The 20,781-nt window shown below is 36.0% G+C and overlaps 1 protein-coding gene across 2 annotated transcripts in view; it reads left to right on the top strand.

Moving 5' to 3' along the window:
• Positions 1-20,781, top strand: part of LOC149939320 (ATP-binding cassette sub-family C member 3-like) — a 57,675-nt gene that overhangs the window by 25,325 nt on the left and 11,569 nt on the right. For both annotated transcript variants that reach the window (XM_090179827.1, XM_090179826.1), the window contains exons 10-17: positions 6,848-7,102; positions 7,770-7,973; positions 9,155-9,301; positions 9,363-9,465; positions 9,534-9,721; positions 12,690-12,866; positions 14,719-14,886; positions 15,371-15,582. In XM_090179827.1, the coding sequence (XP_090035953.1) occupies positions 6,848-7,102; positions 7,770-7,973; positions 9,155-9,301; positions 9,363-9,465; positions 9,534-9,721; positions 12,690-12,866; positions 14,719-14,886; positions 15,371-15,582 (1,454 nt within the window). The remainder of the gene's footprint in view (positions 1-6,847; positions 7,103-7,769; positions 7,974-9,154; positions 9,302-9,362; positions 9,466-9,533; positions 9,722-12,689; positions 12,867-14,718; positions 14,887-15,370; positions 15,583-20,781) is intronic.

Raw genomic sequence — 20,781 nt, 5'->3', positions numbered from 1 at the left:
TGCAAATTTCTTAAATTTTTATCATTGTTACAAACATTTCCATGATGTACCATAACGATTTAACAATTAGTTTCGACAGCAAGATCTGAGCCCCGTATCTGTTCGCAATAAAATTTCAAATACTTGTGGTTTGTTTTAAAGGCCCATTTATGTTCCCCATTGGCTTCTGGGCCCTTTGCACTTGAGCTTGTGACACCTTCCTGATACGGCACTAGTCAAAAGTTACGATCGTTTACGATTGTTCATTTTGACTTTCTTTCAAAACCCTTCCTGTAAATATACGCTAGTAGTTAGGGGCCCTTTACCTACACACGTGGGGGGCACCCTCATGTCCCCCTCCCCCGCAGATGCGTGTCGGGAGGAGCTCGTTTCTTCCCCCCACGCGTGCGTGCTGCGGGTTCAACGAGTTGTGACGAGCACAATCATGTGAAAACTAATGAGGTCAATTACCTGACAATCATTCAAAATTAAAGCAGACCACCATTCTCACCTAGTAATTTATCTAATATTTATACATGAAATATCTACCTGTTTGAAAATTTATTGATTTATTCAGCAAAATATACGTGAGTCCAAAGTGTAGCTGAGCACCATTCCAAATAAGTAAAATATCTACTATTGGTAGACCAATCTAATGATGAATATTATTTATTTATACAAAGAAAATAAGTATAGTGGAACACTTCATTGACAATGTGTTTAAAATACAACGTATTAATCTTTCTCAATACGGAAAGAAACGATAAATACTTTATATCATCCTAACATAACCCTGCTCGTGCTACCTGGGCTTAAATAAAGCTTACATAGTACATCCTGTTCATGTTTCGAGTCATATTTCCGGTGTAAGTGGATGGCAATTGCACAAATAACTGGTGAAACGTATGACCTGAACTGAATGAAACTTAAAAGAGCGTTTGCTTATTCTTAAGATTTAGTTTTGGTTTGCACACTGTCCAATTCACAGGTTATTTTACCGAAAAACGCAATAAGCGTTTCTGGAAAATCTTCCACCTCTCCACATATGTAAAATTGTAAAAAATGTGCCAACACGTTATGTTACACGCAATTAACACCTTTTGAATTTGAATATTATTCCTTAAATTTTCGGATAGCAATTACTTTCGAAACCCTGTAGTCGAAAATCTTCTCAAGGAATCTTTAATCCGGTTTTCACAATTCGAGTTTTGGTTTCCTTGACGTCGGCTTCTGTTTTCTCATAACATTGATTAGTTATTATGTTTTCTATCGTGCCTATGAAGCAAATAATGTTATGTTTCTCACCCTGAGGTTATTACAATTTTGCTCCCGATATTCAATCTTATTTCCAAATTATTCTCCATAAGGCAAAGTTTTTTATTCACATATGATTTTAACGGACAAATAACGAAACATGCTATGACAATTTTGAATGAGCTGCCAAGGGAACCGGAGCTAAGTGACACAGTTAAATGAGCTCCAGGTGAATTTATACAGGGTCTTTTTTTTTGCTCGGAAAAGTGTTTTTTTTCAAAAACTATTTATAGTACCGATTTCAAATTTGGAAGGTCAATTCTCTATACCGGGGGACATCAGTTTGAGAAATTTGAGCGTTTTCGGTAATGTTTTTCACCAATTTTGAAAAATTATTTTTCGACCACTAGGTGCGAGATAAAAAATTTCTATTATAAAGTTGTAGGCCGTCATCGAAAACCCTTAAAAATTGTTCACTCGACGAAAAACAATTTATTTATCAGTGAAAATTCGAGCTTGAAAAATTTACAAGTTAGTGAAGCCAAATTACGATTGTTTGAAACGATAATTGAAACCGAATTACCTAATCCAGTTGAAACTTTGGTTAAAAAAACGACCGGATTTAAAAAACACGAGGCTATAGGTCAATCCTAAACATGCATTGGGTATTTAAAGGAAAACTTTGGGAGATTATTATCAGTGTTTGATAATATTTCGAACAATGCATCGTTATTCAGTAGCTGAGCGTACCGAGATAGTTGCCATTTACTATGGAGAAGCAGCGCAAAACCTTAGAAGAGTGACTGAAATCTTCGCAGAAAGACATCCAAATGGAGCACCATCTGTAAATACAGTAAGACGAGCAATTCACGATTTCAATCAATTTGGTCACTTGCAACCTAGGTTTCGCGGATTGGGTCAACCGGATTTAGACTTCGAGAACAATGTACTCGCGTACTTTGTGGCATATCCTCGTCACAGTTGCGCTAACGCCGCTGCTGATTTGGGTTGTTCTGCAAATCGTGTGTGGAAAATTCTTCGTAAGAATCGCTATCACCCATACAGAGCTACGCTCCACCAAGGACTAATTGACGGAGACCATCAAAGACGTTATGAATTTAGCAACTGGTTACTTAACGCTGTCCAAGAAGATAGACAATTTTTGCGCCATGTTTTGTTCTCCGACGAAGCGTCATTTTCTAGAGATGGGCCCTTTAATCATCAAAACAGCCATCTTTGGTCTGACATCAACCCACATTGGGGTTTTGAATATCATGACCAGGTTCAATTTGAACGGGTCAATGTTTGGGTTGGACTTGTTGGAAACCGTTTGATTGGTCCCTTTTTCCTGCCGACGAACCTCAACGGCCAAAGGTATTTACATTTTCTACAGAACGAACTGAGTGACGCAATCGACGACCTTCCATTGGCTGAAAGACGTCAGTTGTGGTTTCAGCAAGATGGCGCCCCTCCGCATTTTTCCCGGCAAGTAACTGAGCACCTCAACAACGAGTTTCCTGAAAGGTGGATAGGGAGAAATGGTCCAGTGCATTGGCCAGCAAGGTCACCTGACCTAACACCGCTGGATTATTTTCTCTGGGGATTCGTTAAAGCAAAGGTATACGCCACGCCCATTGAAACTAGGGAGGAACTCATTAGACGAATAATCAGTGCTTGCCGAGACGTCACACCAGAAATGGTAGAGAAAGCGTTTGAGAACTTAATTGTCCGCGCACAAACCTGTGTTGCAGCCAATGGTGATATTATTGAAAATGTTTTGTAAAAATTTATGTGAATAAAATATCTGCATTTAAAAACCAAACGTGTACATTTTTTCAAGTGTGAAAACTCTACTACGTTTGTATTAGACTTGTTCCCTTTTCAATTATCGTTTCAAACAATCGTAATTTGGCTTCACCAACTTGTAAATTTTTCAAGCTCGAATTTTCACTGATAAATAAGTTGTTTTTCGTCGAGTGAACAATTTTTAAGGGTTTTCGATGACGGCCTACAACTTTATAATAGAAATTTTTTATCTCGCACCTAGTGGTCGAAAAATAATTTTTCAAAATTGGTGAAAAACATTACCGAAAACGCTCAAATTTCTCAAACTGATGTCCCCCGGTATAGAGAATTGACCTTCCAAATTTGAAATCGGTACTATAAATAGTTTTTGAAAAAAAACACTTTTCCGAGCAAAAAAAAAGACCCTGTATACTTAAAAATATAAACAAGATTCTTTTCTGACATAACATGTTTGTTTTTAACATATACATAAAAAGTCTTTTATCGTAATCTTTGACAGCTTCTTATTTAAAAAGCTAACTAGGGCGAGATAAGATAGCTAAGGAAACATAAAGGTAATTTTACTGTTGAAGACACGGAATGGTGCTTGTTTGTGTTGCATACGTGAAATAGTTCTTGAGGATGCATAAAAATGCTTCCATAGAGTAATTATTTATTTTCTTAATAGTGAAACGATTATGACCATATCTGATGTCATTAATAGACTTGAGTATTAAGCGTCATTAGTCCTACAATGGTTTTAATAACACTTAAATGAAGTTTTCAAAGAATTTGCATACATGTAAATAACTTAGAATTGAAGTTAAAACTGAAAATTTCTGTTTAATTTAAATCATTTTAAAAATTCTTTAAAATGGTCACCTCCGGCACCTAAACAGGGACCAGCTCATTTTAAAACGTTGCTCCATCTCTTTCAACTATTCTAACTGTGTGGCGGATAAATTCAGAGCCATCAATTATGCGTTGTCGTCAACATCCCGAACTTATGTCTTGTAAACCACATACACCTTCTCGTTTCTAACGACTAGTCTTCGAGTAGCTCGAGTTAATTATTTTGAAGAAATTTTAAATATGCCTGAACAATAAACTTAGGCGGAAGGAAAAAAATAACACCAAATCGGTCACAAACGATACCACACCAAACATTAAGACACTAGAAGATATCTAACGCTAGACCCGTGGGGATTATCTTAACTCCTCTGGTGAGTGTAATGCTAGTTGAGTATATCGTCACAAGAAAAATTAATTTCTTCGCTGTTAACAGAATTCTTAACTAGTGAACGCATACTATTTAAACAAACCACTTGGAAAAGTCAACTCGCCTAAAAACGTCTGCGTCATTCAGAGCTGGAACCTTTTGAAGGTGATACGAGTGAAATTAATGACCATGCCGAATTCACCAAAAAAACGTGATTTTCACCAAATCGTTTCCCAGCTCGCCGTGTTCTTGTTCCAGGATCATTTCCGACAATGGAAAGACCTTGAAGTAAATAGGGTTTAAATTCAATTCAATAAAGTAACTTACTTAAATATATTTTAGACGAATCATATCGAAAAACATTTAAAAAAACTAGTTGAATCATATTAGTGTAAGTACCTGATTCTCAAGGTCTTCTGGTACGTTTTGCATTCACTCTTGAGTTTGTCTGGGTTGAATTGATCCATGTTCTCTCAAGCGTCTGTCAACAGCGGCCAATGTTCGTGATCTGGGAACGGTCTTTTAGGGAACTGTACTCTCTATAACCTTTGGGCTTCTACACTATTTCCCTAAGCCCATTGGTACATTGTTAGTGTAATTTTTCTTCCATCTAGGCTAAATGGTCAGACTTTACGCAAATGAAATTGAATCAGAAACATTTCGTGTCTTCCTCAGTTTCCTTAACTCTCGTATCTCGCTTTTGTTCGCTTTCCAAAATAAGAAGCGCTATCCCAACATTCACCGGATAAAATATTTTGAATTCACATTGGCCTAGTCCAAAATTTCTGACCATGTTTAACAGTGTGTATGAGACTCGATTCTTTGGAATAATGGAATTTGGTATTCATAAAATAATTGTGGAATTTAGCCGACTTCTGTTAGTTTAATAATGCACTTTTGGCATTTACTATTGTGTTTATGGCATCACCGTTGAATAATTACTGGAAACAATAACGTTTCAGGCACAATACCGAACCTCACATTACTAGCTATATCGCTGCTTTGATGCCGGGATTTTCTTACCTAAAACTCTGAAACAAAACATTTTAGGACTCATGTTCATTAAACAGTTTCGACGCATTAGGACCCATAGAACACGCCCTAAATTTTGTGTCATACTTTTCCTGTATATACGCGAGTGGTGTAAAAAATACAAAATCCGTTCAGTTGACCAAATGTTTAAGTAACAAGTTTTTTAGCATGTGTGATAAAGCAGAAGGCTACATGATAGCGAAATTATCTTATTAACCTATTAAATAAAATAATCTACGACAAAATTACTGATATTTTAACAAAAGCGTTTTAATATTAGCGAATAAATATTCATCAGAATATAAGAACCGTTTTTGGAAACCCACCATTGTATTTAACAAAAGATACCTAACAATTACAGTTTTCGCGTAATTAAGAAAAACCTAAAATATAACCAATGACCGACATTTGTAGAGCAGTTTTACTAATATGACAAACGTGACAAATTTAACAAAAGTGTGCTAGTTCCTATACTTTCCATTGCTACAGATCTATTGATGCTTTAATCGAGATAGACCACATAAAAGGCTAGGCTAGGGTGGACGATGCGTACCCTTTCTGGTTTACTCTTTCGTGTTTTGTATTAAAACGATATTAGATTTCGGTTGCGTATCCGTCGAGTGGGAAATATTGTACAAACCAGCTAGCCCTAACCAGTGCTGCCTTAGTTCTCGAAGCTTCCGCCAAACGACATTATTTCTACTTTTGAGCTTGATACCCTCCCTCAGGCCCCACCAAATTTTTCTTCACGCGTTAATATCCGTTTGAAAAACGATTACATTGTCAAGCCTGGTTTTCACTGGGCTAAAAAACGGCGGAAACTGTTTTACGCAAATATATTTCCGGCGGATTTTCCAAGGCTTTTCCGCAACTGGTTTTCACTGGGGATTTTCAAGCGGTTTGTAATTTGGCGGTTTCGATAGCGCATGCGCTGAAGATTGTATCTTTACTGACTCACAGAATTAAAATGGACGCCATAGATAGCAGTCCACCGATTTTCTTTCATTTCATTGCTTTTAAAACATCTATTTGCTTTGTCATATAAAAAAGGATAAGCGCGAACCTCTTCGTCATTCATTCTTTTCTGCTTAGAAGTCATCGTGACAAACTGACTAAATTACAATAACAATGTTTATAAAATAAACGCATCGCTTTTTAAGTCTAACAAATTGAATCAAACCGAGAGTAGTGAGAAAGTGACGTCAACGCACGATCTTCACTGATTGGTTAGCACATTGCGTTGCGTTTTAAAATTCGGAAAAATAGAACTTCCATTCCGCGCTTGCGGAATATCGCAAGCTTTCCGTAAAGTTTTGCGGAAAATATTTTTCCGCAAACGGCGCGGAAAGCCAATTCCGCTTTTTTTAGCCCAGTGAAAACCAGGCTTTACACTTAAACTTATTTTGTACTACACAATTCCATTGAGTTTTTCTTACATTTCGGATATAAATTTAGGTGTTAGCATGCAAATAGTATAACCGATATTTGCAAGATACGAGTTAGTTTCAAAAACACAATATAAAATTTTGTAAATGCGTAAAAAATTAAAGTTAATTTAATCGAAACAATTCCTTGCAGGCTTTAAAGCTCTCAAGCACTGGGAGGCGGAATATTAACACCGGAGAACTTCTGAATTGTATGGCAGTCGACTCGTATAGTTTCCGGCTATTTGTTATGCACGCTTATTACTTCGTGGCGGCACCTTTTACCATCATAATAGCAACTGTGTTTTTGTGGAATCTACTCGGAGTGTCGGCTTTAGTGGCACTCGCTTGCGTGACGCTTACGCTGCCTTTCAATTTACTGATCGCAAAATGGAAGAAGCAACTGCAGGTAGGGTCAAAGGTTTTAAAAAGAATAACACTTCTATAAATTGGAAAATCAATAAAAACGTCATAAGTGATATCTGAACATAAGCACGGCATGGATCATAAAGATATAAAACAGATCACCAACTTGTAAATAAAACTAAGAGAAATTAAGAGAATAATAAAAACCCAAGGCACCACGAAGCCAGCTCGCGAATTTTAATGCCATTTAATCAGGTGGCATGGCTCAACTGCGTAAGAGAGTGGTGGATAGCCCTTCATAAACCGTTTGTCACACCAAGTTTATATAGAAGCGGAATCGGTAAATTTTGCGGAAAAATCCTTTAACTAGAGAGGAGATAACTAGTTATAACCTTCGCAGAAGGAGTAGCTCCGAGTATTCACCCAGTGGCACGAGCTACGGTCGTACCCGGTTACTCTTGCTTACCACTTCACCACCCCACCTTTTCGCGCTACTTTCGCCTCTAAGCCTTATAGCTTAGAACATTTGTTTTGTGCGCTAGTCGGTTTTCGCTTGGAACGCCTATTGGTTGAAGAATCGTACGGTTTCCTTGAAAAAATTTTGTATATCGATTTTCATTATATAAATTGTTATAAATATTCAATAACTGTAACAGATATACACTTTTCTTAATTTTGTATAATCGTTTTATTTGCAATTCATTTTTTAGCGAAAGATAATGGCTTGTGCGGATAAACGTATTCAATTAATGAACGAAGTCTTGAGTGGGATTCGAATCTTAAAACTGTACGCCTGGGAAAAATCATTTCAGCAACAAGTTCAATCACTGAGGGGTCAAGAAATAATATATTTAAAGAAAATTAACTTTCTTCAAGCAATCTTTTTATCGGCCATTTTTATTACACCAGCTTTGGTAAATCTTTTTAAATATGTTTTAATATTTATAGATAAATCGCAATCTCCTTTAATTAAATTAACGCACTACCTTATTTCCGGTTCGAAAAAACGACTGCGGATTATTTTTCTATTTCTTAGTTTATGTATGTTATTTTCTTGAAAATTGTTCAAGTAAAATAAAATTTGGTAGTCCTAAAGCTCAACTTATTTTCGACTTTGTTAAGCGCGTTTAAAATGCCTTTCAAGCGGGTGACAGTGAACATAATTTAATTTTGGACAACAAAATATTTCGAATTCTATATTATTTTATTTTATTATAATTTACAATACATTGCCTTACGTTACCTTACGTTATCTTACGTTGTCTTACGTTATCTCACGTTACGTTATATATTTTATATTAAAGATGATAGATGATAGATGATAGATGACAGATGACAGATGACAGATGTAAGATGACAGATGAGATATGAGACTTTAGACTTTATACCCTAGAGCCTATACCTTAGACCTTAGATTTTAGACCTTAGATACTATACCTTAAACCCTAGACCTTAGACCCGAGACCGGAGACCCTAGACCCGAGACCTTAAACCTTAGACATTAAACAAGAGATTTTAATAGTAATTGTTAAAGCAAGGAGGTTCGCACGACATTTGACTCACTCTTTACACTAAATTTAAAAATAATGTTACAGCTTTACGTATAAAACCTTAGAAACTCCTTCTCGTATTTTAAAGAAATACTAATAATTGAGTATATGTAGGCTTAGATTAACTTCCCGTAATGCCCATAGTTGACCGTGTTGTTTTAAACCGGCAATTAAATTTCATAAGTCACCTAAAAATCACAGAAAGTCATATATTCAATACCCCAGGAACCACCATAGGCCAAGACATCAACAAGACGCACGTTTTTATCCTTTTTTTTAAACATGAGACAAACATACAATGCATAGGAGGATAATGGCCAGCCATCCATGCCACGCGAGCCAGTAACTCCTTACACTTATTACGGTATAAGGTTCCATACAAGTCGACATTTTAAACAAACAGGTCTAAATTTTATATTATCGGCAATTGTTTGTTATTTTTCATTGAAAAATCCTTTTCACGCTTTCTATTTTTCAAGCGATAAATATAGTTTACTTATTTGGTTTTATTAAACTCTAATGGTTTCTTGACATTTTACAAACAGGTTTCGTTCCTATGTTTCACGGCATTTGCTTATTCGGAAGAATCGGAGCTGTTTACTCCAATAACCGTGTTTGTTTCCTTGCGTCTCTTCGTTATCATCAGTTACCCTTTATCCGTAATTCCAGAAGTAATGAATGCTGTAATAATGGTGAATATTTCATTTTAACAGAAAATCATTTGACAAAAATAACTCTGAAATACTATCGAAGGTATATGTTTCTTTGGGTCGAATCAATAAAGTTCTCGGCGGTGAAGTGCTGACGCCATACGTTCAAAAAGAGAGGATTCACAATGGAAATGTCATAAAAGGAGGTACTTGTGTTCGTAAAGTTAAAATAAATAAATTCATAACCAAATACTTCGTAATATTGTGTTTCTAGTTGTTGAAGTTGTGAATGGTGTCTTTTCATGGGATAAAAACCTCGAGCCCGTCTTGAGAAATATTAACTTGGAAGTCCCCAAAGGAGCGCTGGTGGCAGTCGTTGGCAAAGTTGCGTCCGGAAAGTCTTCGTTGGTATCGGCCATTCTGGGTGAAATGGACAAATTAGACGGAGAAGTTATAGTTCAGGTTGATTTATGAATACGAAATATTAAAATTCTTTAAGACTAAACTTGCCAATGACCCTTATTCGATGACAAGAATTTTCGAGGCTTGGTTAGATTCCTGGTGTGTATCAAATCAGAGCGAGGGGGAAAAGTGTAGACAAGGGGGTTTCTGGGTCCAGACCTCCACCCTTGGGCCTACCTTTGACTGAACCAAATTACCACCCCCTTCTCGACCCCTCTTAAAGACCAAGGATCACCCCTCTTTGCCAAAAAAAGGTTCAATCATCCTTTTTACTTCCCCCTCTTAGCCCCTCTATTGTAGCGACGGTCGACCCGTTCGTCGGACTTCACGGTTTGAAAGGTTTTATTTATTGCCTTAGGAAAAAGAGAAAATGCTCTTTTTAACACGTAAATTGCCAACCTATCTTTGTAGCGAGAAAAACTAGCCTTACCTCCGTAAATACTTCATTTCACTTCGAAGTTTTGATGTGTTGGAAATAATAAATTAAAGTTTACAAATTCCATTGGAAATTATTCATGTTTAATTCACAGAACTTTAAACTTTAAACGATTAAAAACTTATTACAGTGATTAAACTTATAACAGATATTAAACTTATTACAGCTATTAAACTAATTACAGCTATTAAACTTACTACAGCGATTAAGCTTATTATAATGATTATATTATATTTAATTAAAAACAAATTCAATTTTAATTCTTATTTAATTACATTTATGACCAACGGGGTTTGGGTAAACAAACTAATACGCGAAAGACCTAATACAATCAATTCGAACGACAGGTGGCACGCTGCAAAGAGTCTCGCAATAGGGATGGGAAAATGTACCAAAGGGACAAGAACTAATTCGGGGGAAAAGGTTATCCGATGAGAAACCACCTATATTTGACGATATATTTTCGGGAGGAACCCCGAGGAACCCAGACGTTTTACAGAAACCAAAATTGAAGTAATTGAACACTTCCGTAATGTTCATACCAATTGTTGGAAAAGCTACGTACAAATTGCGAAGTGGTTTAGCCGTTTTAGATTGGATTAACCAGGTTGGAATATTAAAAAAACAACAACAGGCTTTAGAATTCGTTGAAAGTTCATGGAAAACGATAATAATTACAAATAAAAGAAAGTTGAGATGTTAAATCTATTACGTGTACAATTTTATTGAAAATAAGTATTTCGCTCATTTTTAAAATATCTAGGCCTAATACTTAAATAAAAAGGATCAAAAAGACGTGAAATGCAGCTTATCGCTGTAATTAGTTTTTAATCGTTGTAAGTTTGAAGTTCTGTGTATTAAACATGAATTAATTCCAATGAAATTTGTAAACGTTAGTTTATTATTTCCAACACATAAACATTTCGAAGTACTATCGCGTTTTAGTCGCATTTACGGAGGTAAGGTCAGTTTTTCTTGGGCTCTAACGTCTTACGCGCTACAAAGATAGGTTGGCGGTTTACGCGTTAAAGTGAGCATTTTCTCTTCTTCCTAAGGCAATAAATAAAATCCTGTGGATAAACCTTTAAAACCGTGAAGTTCGAGGAACGGGTCAACCGTCGCTACAATATAGGGGCTTCGAGGGGGAAGTAGAAAGGATTTTTGAACCCTTTTTTCGAAAAGAGGGGTGAACCTTGGCCTTAAAGGGAGTATAACCCCTCTTGTTTGGTAGGGTGAGCTTAGACTATACCGAGTCGCTTCCATAAGCCTTCCTAGCGATGGGCGGCAAAGAGTTAGTTTAGTTAGGGTGTATAACCTTTTTCGGAATTTGGGGGGTAAACCCGATCAAACTAACTCCTTACCGCCCCTCGCTAGGAAGGCTTGTGGAAGCTACTCGGTATAGTCTAAGCGCACCCTACCAAACAAGGGGGTTATACTCCCTTTAAAAATCCCCATTCTTTGACCCCCCACCCTTGATGAATTTCTGGCTACGCCACTGCGATGGGGTGACATAAAAAGGAAAGGCATCCGGAGTGGTTAGAAATCAGAATGCCAACCCTTTGTCTGTAATGATCCGTGGTTATTAATTCGTATTTTTATCCGTAGTGATTGTTACTCTACATTAGGCAACAGTGGGGGAATTGTCTTTTGCTTCGATCTACATGGTCTAGACTCTATAAACACGAAAAATGGCGCTTCTGTTCATTGTGAGGGTTACGTGGAAGCCGGTCGGGGAGCTGCGCATTTAACAATGTCTCTATGGGATCGCTATCAGCCGATGGAATGTTGGTGAAGGTCCCACTACTTTTTGACTACATTCCTTTATTTTTTGAGCCATTGTAGGCGGTGGCGATATTCGTGCATGAGTGGAAGGAAGCGATAACCGATGGTCATTTGAGGAAGATAATGAATCAATAATAAATTAAATGAGGCTCTAGAGCTATTCAACTTTAATTCATTATAATCGATTTTAATTAAGGCATGGAAGCTCGCCAGCGGACTTGAGCCTAAGGTGGTGCCTTAATATTATTATGCCCAATTTAATAACGTTTATAAGAGGAGGTTTTAATCAATTATTGGATTATACTGCTAAGAAATTTATTGCTTTTAACATTCAGATTAATTTCGTTTTACTATTGGAAAGAACATTAATATAATTAAGATGGACACAATAAGATTTGTTTTTATCTTTCCATTGTCGGGGCGTTTCAATCTTTGGATAGATGGTTCTTTTATGGACTAGAGAGAACCGTTTAAGGAATAGAAAATGAAGCCATCACGGAACCAGATTAAACCATTTATGAGATTAATGAAGAGCTCCTTATTGTTAAAAAACTTTGGAAAAACGTTTCTACGTAGAAATATTATGGGCATATAATAAAGGTACTATTTTCTAAGCGTGTAAAATATATCATTGCGTGTTTTCTAAATCGTTTACTTTAAAGTAAGAAATGATGGTATTCGGAAAAACTATGTTGTAGCTATCAATCGATTTTACTTTATTAATGTTCATGATGTATTTATTTGAACTAGGGTTCGTTGGCCTACGTTCCTCAACAAGCTTGGATCCAAAACACCACTCTCAAGAACAACGTCCTCTTCTATCAAGCAATGGACAGAGCCAAGTACGAAAGGATCATAGAAGCCTGCGCTTTGGACGAGGACATTGACATCTTGCCAGCCTACGATGACACAGAAATTGGGGAGAAGGTAAGTGATATGGAATGAACGAATTTATGCAAGCAGATATCTGTGACAGTGTTAAAAAACATCCGTGGTCAGTGCTGTCGCTAGTTTTATCAACCAAGGGTGTGACTAAAGGCTAGCAAATATTTACGAAAAAACTAGCGAAACCAGAGGGGAATCACATGTTATATTTAACGTGAAGTGTACGAAAATAGTACCTGAGCCGTGAAAGGGGTTATAGCTAAAAACAAACTTCTTTATTTAGAAGTAATAACAAAACAAGTGGGCGAGCAGTCAGCGGCGAACTTAAAACTCCGAGGTAGATATAAACAAAAAGAGAGGAGCGTTCACGTGACTGCATTTATATAAACAAAAATATCGTTCTCTCTTAAGCGACCGTTGCGCCATCTAGCGTTACGAGCCCAACATAGCTCTAACACTTCCCGTTGTTGGCTTTGAAACGTTCTGCATTAAGTCCAAATTTTTGACAATGTTGTTCAACATGATTTGCACCCACGGGTTTCGTTAGCATGTCCGCGAGATTGTCAATTGTTGTCACGTATTCGAAAGAAATCTTCTTTTCTTCCACCATTTCTCTCAGAAAGTAGGTCGATGTGCTTCCTCGATCTGGCGTGGTTTGATTTTTAGCCAAGCACATGGCTCCTTGGTTGTCTACGCGGATACCGAACGGCTCACGCACCATATTTGATAAACCGATTTCCGTTAGTAGATTGCGTAACCACAGTGCTTCCTTCGACGCCACGCACATGGCTAGATATTTTGCTTCTACTGTTTACAGTGCAGTGGTTTTTTGCTTCTTACTGCACCATGCAATCGCCGTGCTGCCTAGAAGAAACAGATATCCACTGAAAGACTTCCGGTCCGTTATGTCTCTTCTCCAGTCGGCATGCAGAGAATTCCAAAGGTGGACGACGCGAGCGAGGATGAGTCATCCCTACCTTCCCCAGCAGCGTTGGCCCAAACCAACGAGATAACTCTCTGAAATAATGGAAAGGCTGTTAGGTACAAAGCCTACATTTGCGGATGCAAATGCGGGTTTTACACTTTTATGTAGTAAAGGCTTTATTTTGTAAATTAAAAAAAATCACTCAGAAACTAAAATCAATAAAAACCTACTAATAACGTTGGTTCGGTCGGCAAAGGCCAAATTTTCATTATTTTAATGTTTTTATTTTAAACAGATGTTTTGATAGCTATATTGCATTTGCTTTGAAAATTCTATCGCTACAGAAATTTTAAGTGGAAATTTGTGTTATAACACGAACCGTTCTATTTTCCTTAAAAGTTGAGAAGATAGATTTAAACCTAATTTTTGTAACAAGTTTAGTAGATCTGAAATAAATTTGTCTTAAAAGTTGAGCTGATAGATCTAAGCCAAATTGTTCTTAAAAGTTGAGAAGATGGAGCTTAACCTAATAACACTTCCGTATTAATTCAGAACGCGTCTTAATTTTAAATGATCTAACAATGATCAAGGTTAAGGAAATAAAAAATAATAATAATTTATATTAATTATAATAAATTATCTCGATTTCAAAGGCAATAAAGTGAGCGATAATAAGTAAGCTTAACTATATTTGAAGAAATTATTTTTAAACTGTCAAATGCCCGAAAGTCTTCGTGGTAATTGTGTTAATCTTTGCACAGACGTCTGACGCACATATTTTAAAGAAGAAAAAATGAAAAAATAAAAAATTGAAAGTAATAATGAAGTTGTTTTGTAATTACACCAAAGACTATAGAATAGATCCAATTTCGTTGACGAAGGAACTCTGCAAATTTAATATCAATGGAAATGTCGGTTGCACTAATTATTGATAGTGACTGAAGGTTACTTTCCAATTTTTCCTCTTAGGGCATTAACTTGAGCGGCGGTCAGAAGCAACGGGTCAGTTTGGCCAGAGCTGTTTATTTGGACAGAGACATTTACCTTCTGGACGATCCTCTGGGTGCAGTGGACGCTCATACTGGAAAGCACATCTTCAACCGACTGATTGGGCCGAACGGACTGCTTAAACACAAGGTGACTTACCTTGTTTCCGATGACTCACATTTTAGCTTTGAAGGGCGTCGCAATAAATTTCGAATTCGCCGAAGCCGGTGCTAAGTAGAAAAATAGTAATGATTTTGTTTTCTTCACTTTTTGGACACTTTGCTAATAAATGCTAATACAAACGTCTTATTTAAATTTCAAATTCTTATTTAAATTTCAAATTCTTATTTAAATTTCAAATTCTTATTTAAATTTCAAAATCTTATTTAATCAACTATTGTTAAAACTACTTAGATAACCCTTAATCTCCTTCACTTATAAATATTCTTAAGTTTATAAAATCGACATTATCTTTTAGGGCTATAGAATTTAGAAAAAACAATGGTTCTATTAGCCACTTAGCAATCGACAGTTTTGGACTCTACAACTTGTTATCTATTAGTAGCCCTGGAGATAAATGTTGCTATCAATAACCTTTTTCTAGGCAAAACAATGTATTTTCGCTTTGTTTTAGACTAGAATTTTGGTGACGCACGATGTTTCGATTCTTCGGAAGGTCGACATGATGTTCGTCATCAAAGACGGCACGATCTCTGAAAGTGGAACGTATGAAAACATTTTCTCCAAAGATAATGATTTCAAGGATTTCCTCGCGGAATTTTCCAATGAAGAAAGCAATAATTTGGCCCAGACAGAAAAAGATCTACCCTTCTACACGCCAAAATGGTAAAGTTCAAATTAAATCCATCTTTAATGAAAATGATTAAAATTTAAACACCGTTTAATAGGCCTTTATATATAAAGTCATTACGCTCGCCAAACTTGTTTTTATGTATCGTTTTCGTCACTAGATACGTAGGGGTTCAGTTCAGTTTTGAAGGTTAGATCTTTATAAAAAGGGCGACTTGTCGAATTTTCCCAGGGCTAACATAGTGAAACGTTATTTCTACGTCACGAGTGACGTGCCCAATACATCTAACCAAGAAGGTGTATGTTATACTTTATAGAAAGGCCTATTGTGTTATCTTGGTGCTTTTAGTCTAGCAGCAGTAACGTTAGACTGAGTTTGGCTATATACTCCCAAGAACTTAAAAATAGTCCATAATTGGAGCCACATTAATTAAGCATTTCTAACAGAACCCCACTTTTAAAAATGCCCATGTGAGTAAAAAAAATACATCGTAAAAGTCCCTAAACGTTACTATGCCTAATAATAGCAAATACAAGTAGTTTTAATTAAACTTCCTTAAATTTATTTTTAAATATAACAGTAATTATTTAAATTTATGTAAGTAAAGCAAAAACAAGTTGGCTAGGCAAAATATACCTTTCCTCGGAAGAGTTTTCCCTTGAGCGTATTAACTACTGGACACGGCACTCAACTTTTTCAGAGCGTCCTCCTAAAAACGTAATCCCGGTCCTATCCCGACTGCTAGAATATTGAAACTTGGAATTTATTTGAACAAAATGCTTTTATTTATATAGAAGAGGTTCCCTGTATAACTTTTCAAGACAAAAATTTGTCAAGAGAATGCGCTAGCTATGCGGGAGATATTGGTCTGATCAGACCGAGTGGTTGGTCTATTTTTTTTGATGACTCCCCGCCTACATATCGATTGATGTCTAAGAAAAACGTGGCAGTAAAGCCTTAGACGCTTCTTTTGTTATGAAGCCATATTTGATGAAAAAAATTGAATATAATGTAAATTTTCGCCACACGGGATTTTTAGAAAATTATAACAAATAATCAAATGTTTGGTCCCCGTTATAGCTTTGACGCATACAGTATGAAAATAATGCCAGCTGCCATTGATCATAATTTCCACTGTAATAGGCGTGTGGCACAAACTATAGATGGAACCCCTCCGTTGGTATTCATTGGACACGATTTCCCAATATTTCGATACAAAGAACAATTTTAATCAAAATTTTAAATTTTTTTCCTTTTATATATTTAGAGATACGCGGTGTTTTAGCAAGAGAACGAAAGCTTGGTACATAGTCCTTGTTTACGAACCGAACTCCTATTTGTATGTAAAAGATCTTTTGATAGAGATGTTGAAGACAAGAGAAAGGTTTCATGTACTATAGATTCAAAGATTGTTTTTATTAGAAACCCATAATTAGCTAAAAAAACGACAAACGTAAAAAACCTCAGGAAATATATTCCCCCCCCCCTAAATTGTGGGTCACGTCTTTTACAGGTGATAATAAGGGACCAAACTTGTAGATTCTTTTACTTCAAATCGTGGTTTGTTAGATCGTCGAAATTCATTGAAGTTAGAAATGCTCCAGGCATTCTAGCATAAATCGTCGTGCGCAGTGCGCGCAGTTGGACCGTTATTGGAATTCACTAAATTGTTGTCATCTAGCAATGCACTCAAAGTAGGGAAAACTGTATGAAACTGCGTCAAGTAGAAGAGGGGATACGCGTGAAGGTCAAAGATTCACAAACTAATCACCACGGAGGGGAGGGGAGTTTAAATAATCCTCTTTGTCCCAGGCCCAGTCTAGCTCCCAGTATATCTTCTTCAAGGGGGGGGGGGGTAAATAGAGTCACTTCATTCATCAGCCAAAAATGTTGCGAACATAATGCGCTTGACTCTCAATCAATCGCTCTTTCCAATAGTAAATAGTAGAGCGTTAGATCTCGAACTGTATTTGTACAATTGTAGGCGGCAGTAGGTTGAAACGAAAAGTTGTACATTTCACATCTTTTGCTTCTTCAGTTTTGTTATTAAAAGTGGTTATGTTTATTACATACAAGGTTTTATTTTTAAAATTGTAATATATTTTTTATAAATAAATGAAAAAATAAGTTATAAATAAACTTTTCTGTTACAAATATCCCTGCGCTATAAAAATAATTTTCGTAGTAGCCTTGATATAAATCAAAACGGTCTTCTATTTCTAATATTTCCAATTCAATTATGATAAAACATTAATGTAACGTTTGCACCTTTAGGTTTTGGGTCATTCCAATAATGAAGCACCAGTATTTAAAACTTTTTCATCACCTCTAGGGTGGTCTTTGACCAAACTTGAAGATTATTTCAAGGCGCGGAAGATATGCGAAGAGACAAACCTCACTCTCTTAGGCTTAAGCATAAACGCAAGTTTAGAAATAGATTATATAGTTGGTGGTCAATGTTTGTCGGACGTTAGTATTTTGCAAAATTAACCAAAACAATTTGTGACGTCAATGAACTCTCTAAAGTTATCCAACATTTGTCTCAAACGAAGCGTTGCATTGGTAACACTGAAGAATATTATGTGATTATCTTTCTGAATCGTAGCGAGCCTTTGGGTTTTAAATTTAAAGGAGGAGTTCATAGTAAACGTTGCACTCTTTTCGTGCTAGACAATAGGAAGCAACGGTGTTTCTTTTGCATTAAACAAAGAGAGAGTTTTCGTGTCATAGTTCGTGGGAGAACGAAAAAGCAAAACTCCGAAAAAAGGTTGAACAAGATGTCAAAAGTAGAATTATCTAACAGCGTAAGGTAATTAAAATACAGTGAATTAAAGTATAGGTGGTTCTGTAGAACGCTCACCTGTCGTGCAAGCGGGCTCGGGTTCGAATCCCGGCCGTTTAAAAAATTATACTACACCAAATGACAAAAAGAGGGCGCTTTTGGAAAAACCTTTTCCCTGATTCTAAGAAACTGGGTACGCAATGATTAAACCTGGCCCCAAAAATGCGAACGCGTTCGCAGGCCTGACTGACAGACCCAAAGACAGACAGACAGACAGATAGACAGACAGACACGGAGAGGTAAAATTGAAACGCACGAGACGGAAGCTTGTAAAGAAGATTTAAGACGACGGAAAAGATCTTAACGATGATAAACACGACTTCTTGAACGATATTCTGGAAAAAATTCAGCCCATTATTTAATTGAAAATGTCAATGAAACTGATGATTTTGGCCGTTAATTCTTGAAAACTCAACTAAACATTTTAAAAGTAAAGCATGCAAAGCGTAGGCGATGGTACCAAACTATAATCCAATGGTGTCTATATATGTATGACAAATCCTGCTCTCTTTACGACATAACGGAATAATCTGTTATATTACAATTGCCTTCAAGAAGCGCATTGCGTCGTCATGCATCAAACTTGGCTTCTGAGCCTGGTTTTAACGCTGATATCTTTAGAAAAAGGAATTACAAAGTTGAGGAAAACAAATTGTCAAATCAAAGTATACTGAATATTGTTAGCCTAGTTCTTGATGAAATAAAAATTGAGGAAGATTTAGTTTTTCGTCAGATTCAGGAGATTTAATTAGCTATACACAACTAAGCAACTTGGAAGAAAATTATCCAACCTTTCAACTGAAATATATCAGGAATAAAACTTCTCTCATGTACTGCAATTTATGCTTGGAGGTTTATTTTCAGGATTCAAGTATCCTTTCAGTTATTTTGCCACTCACTCTTTATATTCGGAGCAACTTGATTCCTTGATATGGGAAGCTAATCATAAACTCGACACTTGTGGTTTTAAGGTTTTGACTGTAGTAGGTGACGGAGCAGCTACGATTTGGTCTTCTACCTTAAAATAGATAAGAGTAAACATTTTATCACAATTTCAAGTTCGTTATGGTTTGATTAGATTAAAAGTACTTCACTGTTTGGGCAACCTTCTACGGCTTTCACAATGCCCATTGTTGTCAATAATTGTTTAAATTTACCATTAACCTTCTCGTTACTTGTTTGAGAAAATAAAACCTTACATCCTACATGGAGAAATTTGAAAATACTACTAGAGTCGTCCAGACTCTGTATCCAGTCAAATATCCTCTGATAATTTTCCATTATTGGAAATCCTACGAATTGTAATTTAAGAGAAAGCTTGGCTCTTTCCCAAATTATTTGAAATTTAGCGTTGTATTGCTTTTCTGAAAGTAATGACGGATTAGAGAGAACTCTATTGAAAACACTGACACATATTCCAAACCATCAACAATTACATTCGTTTCTTTTATGCCTTGAACATTTACATCGCTACCAACATTTCTAAAATATATAATGAACTTAGATAAAATATATTTTAGTAAAGAAAATAACTGAGCACTTTTTAAAAACTTTACATTGAGGATTACTTACAAATTGATAGTTTGTAAAGCCCTTTTCGGCAATGATTTACCTTTTGGCGTAAGATTAGAATTTGGTGCCAGCAGTACTGGTTCCATCTCTGACAAACTCGAGGAAGATGATGCATTTGTTATTAATCCATCTTCTATTAATAGAATAATAATAAGTAACTTTTCACACCCAATAATTTAGATATGAAATTGAAAATAGAACAAAAGCCTCAAATTCCCTCTATCTCACCTAAGCACTTCACCAAGGCTTAAAGTTTTTTTAAAATTTTATGTATAAAACACTAGAAAATTATAATATCTTACCTTAAGCTGATTAAATAAATACATTTTCTTTATGTACACTCTGTTTAAAAAGTCTTCGACAGGTGAAATTTTTGCCCTCTTTTTAATTCTGCTAGAAAACTATAATAGATAGATCGATGAAACCAATTGCAACTATTATTTATTTTCCAATATCTTTCGTTATTTATCGGTTTCGTCTGCCAAAAATAAATAGTTTTGGCGGTTACCGTCAAAACTCATTTTTGACAACTTTTTAAATATTGGATCTACGGCACTGACTCGCGCGTTTTTGAATTCACAATGGTTGATTCATATTTAGAAAGTGGAAAAATTATCTATCTACAACCAACGGTTGAGAAGTTATCGCGTTTACAAACTTTCGTCGAAATTGGGAAACAGCTAAAATGCATCAAGCGATTTTTAATAACGCAACTTCGACAGCGATCCAACAACATATTTAATTAAAGGCTGGTTTAAAATTGTGGTAACCATTATTATAAACAATTTCTAACGCAAATAGCTTTTTAAAAGCTTTAGTG

This window comes from Leiobunum rupestre, chromosome 6 (assembly GCF_980474605.1).
Source record: "Leiobunum rupestre chromosome 6, qqLeiRupe1.1.hap1, whole genome shotgun sequence".
NCBI lineage: Eukaryota > Metazoa > Arthropoda > Arachnida > Opiliones > Sclerosomatidae > Leiobunum > Leiobunum rupestre.
The sequence above is the reverse complement of the archived record's forward strand: the minus strand, read 5'-3'. Positions and strand labels throughout refer to the sequence as shown.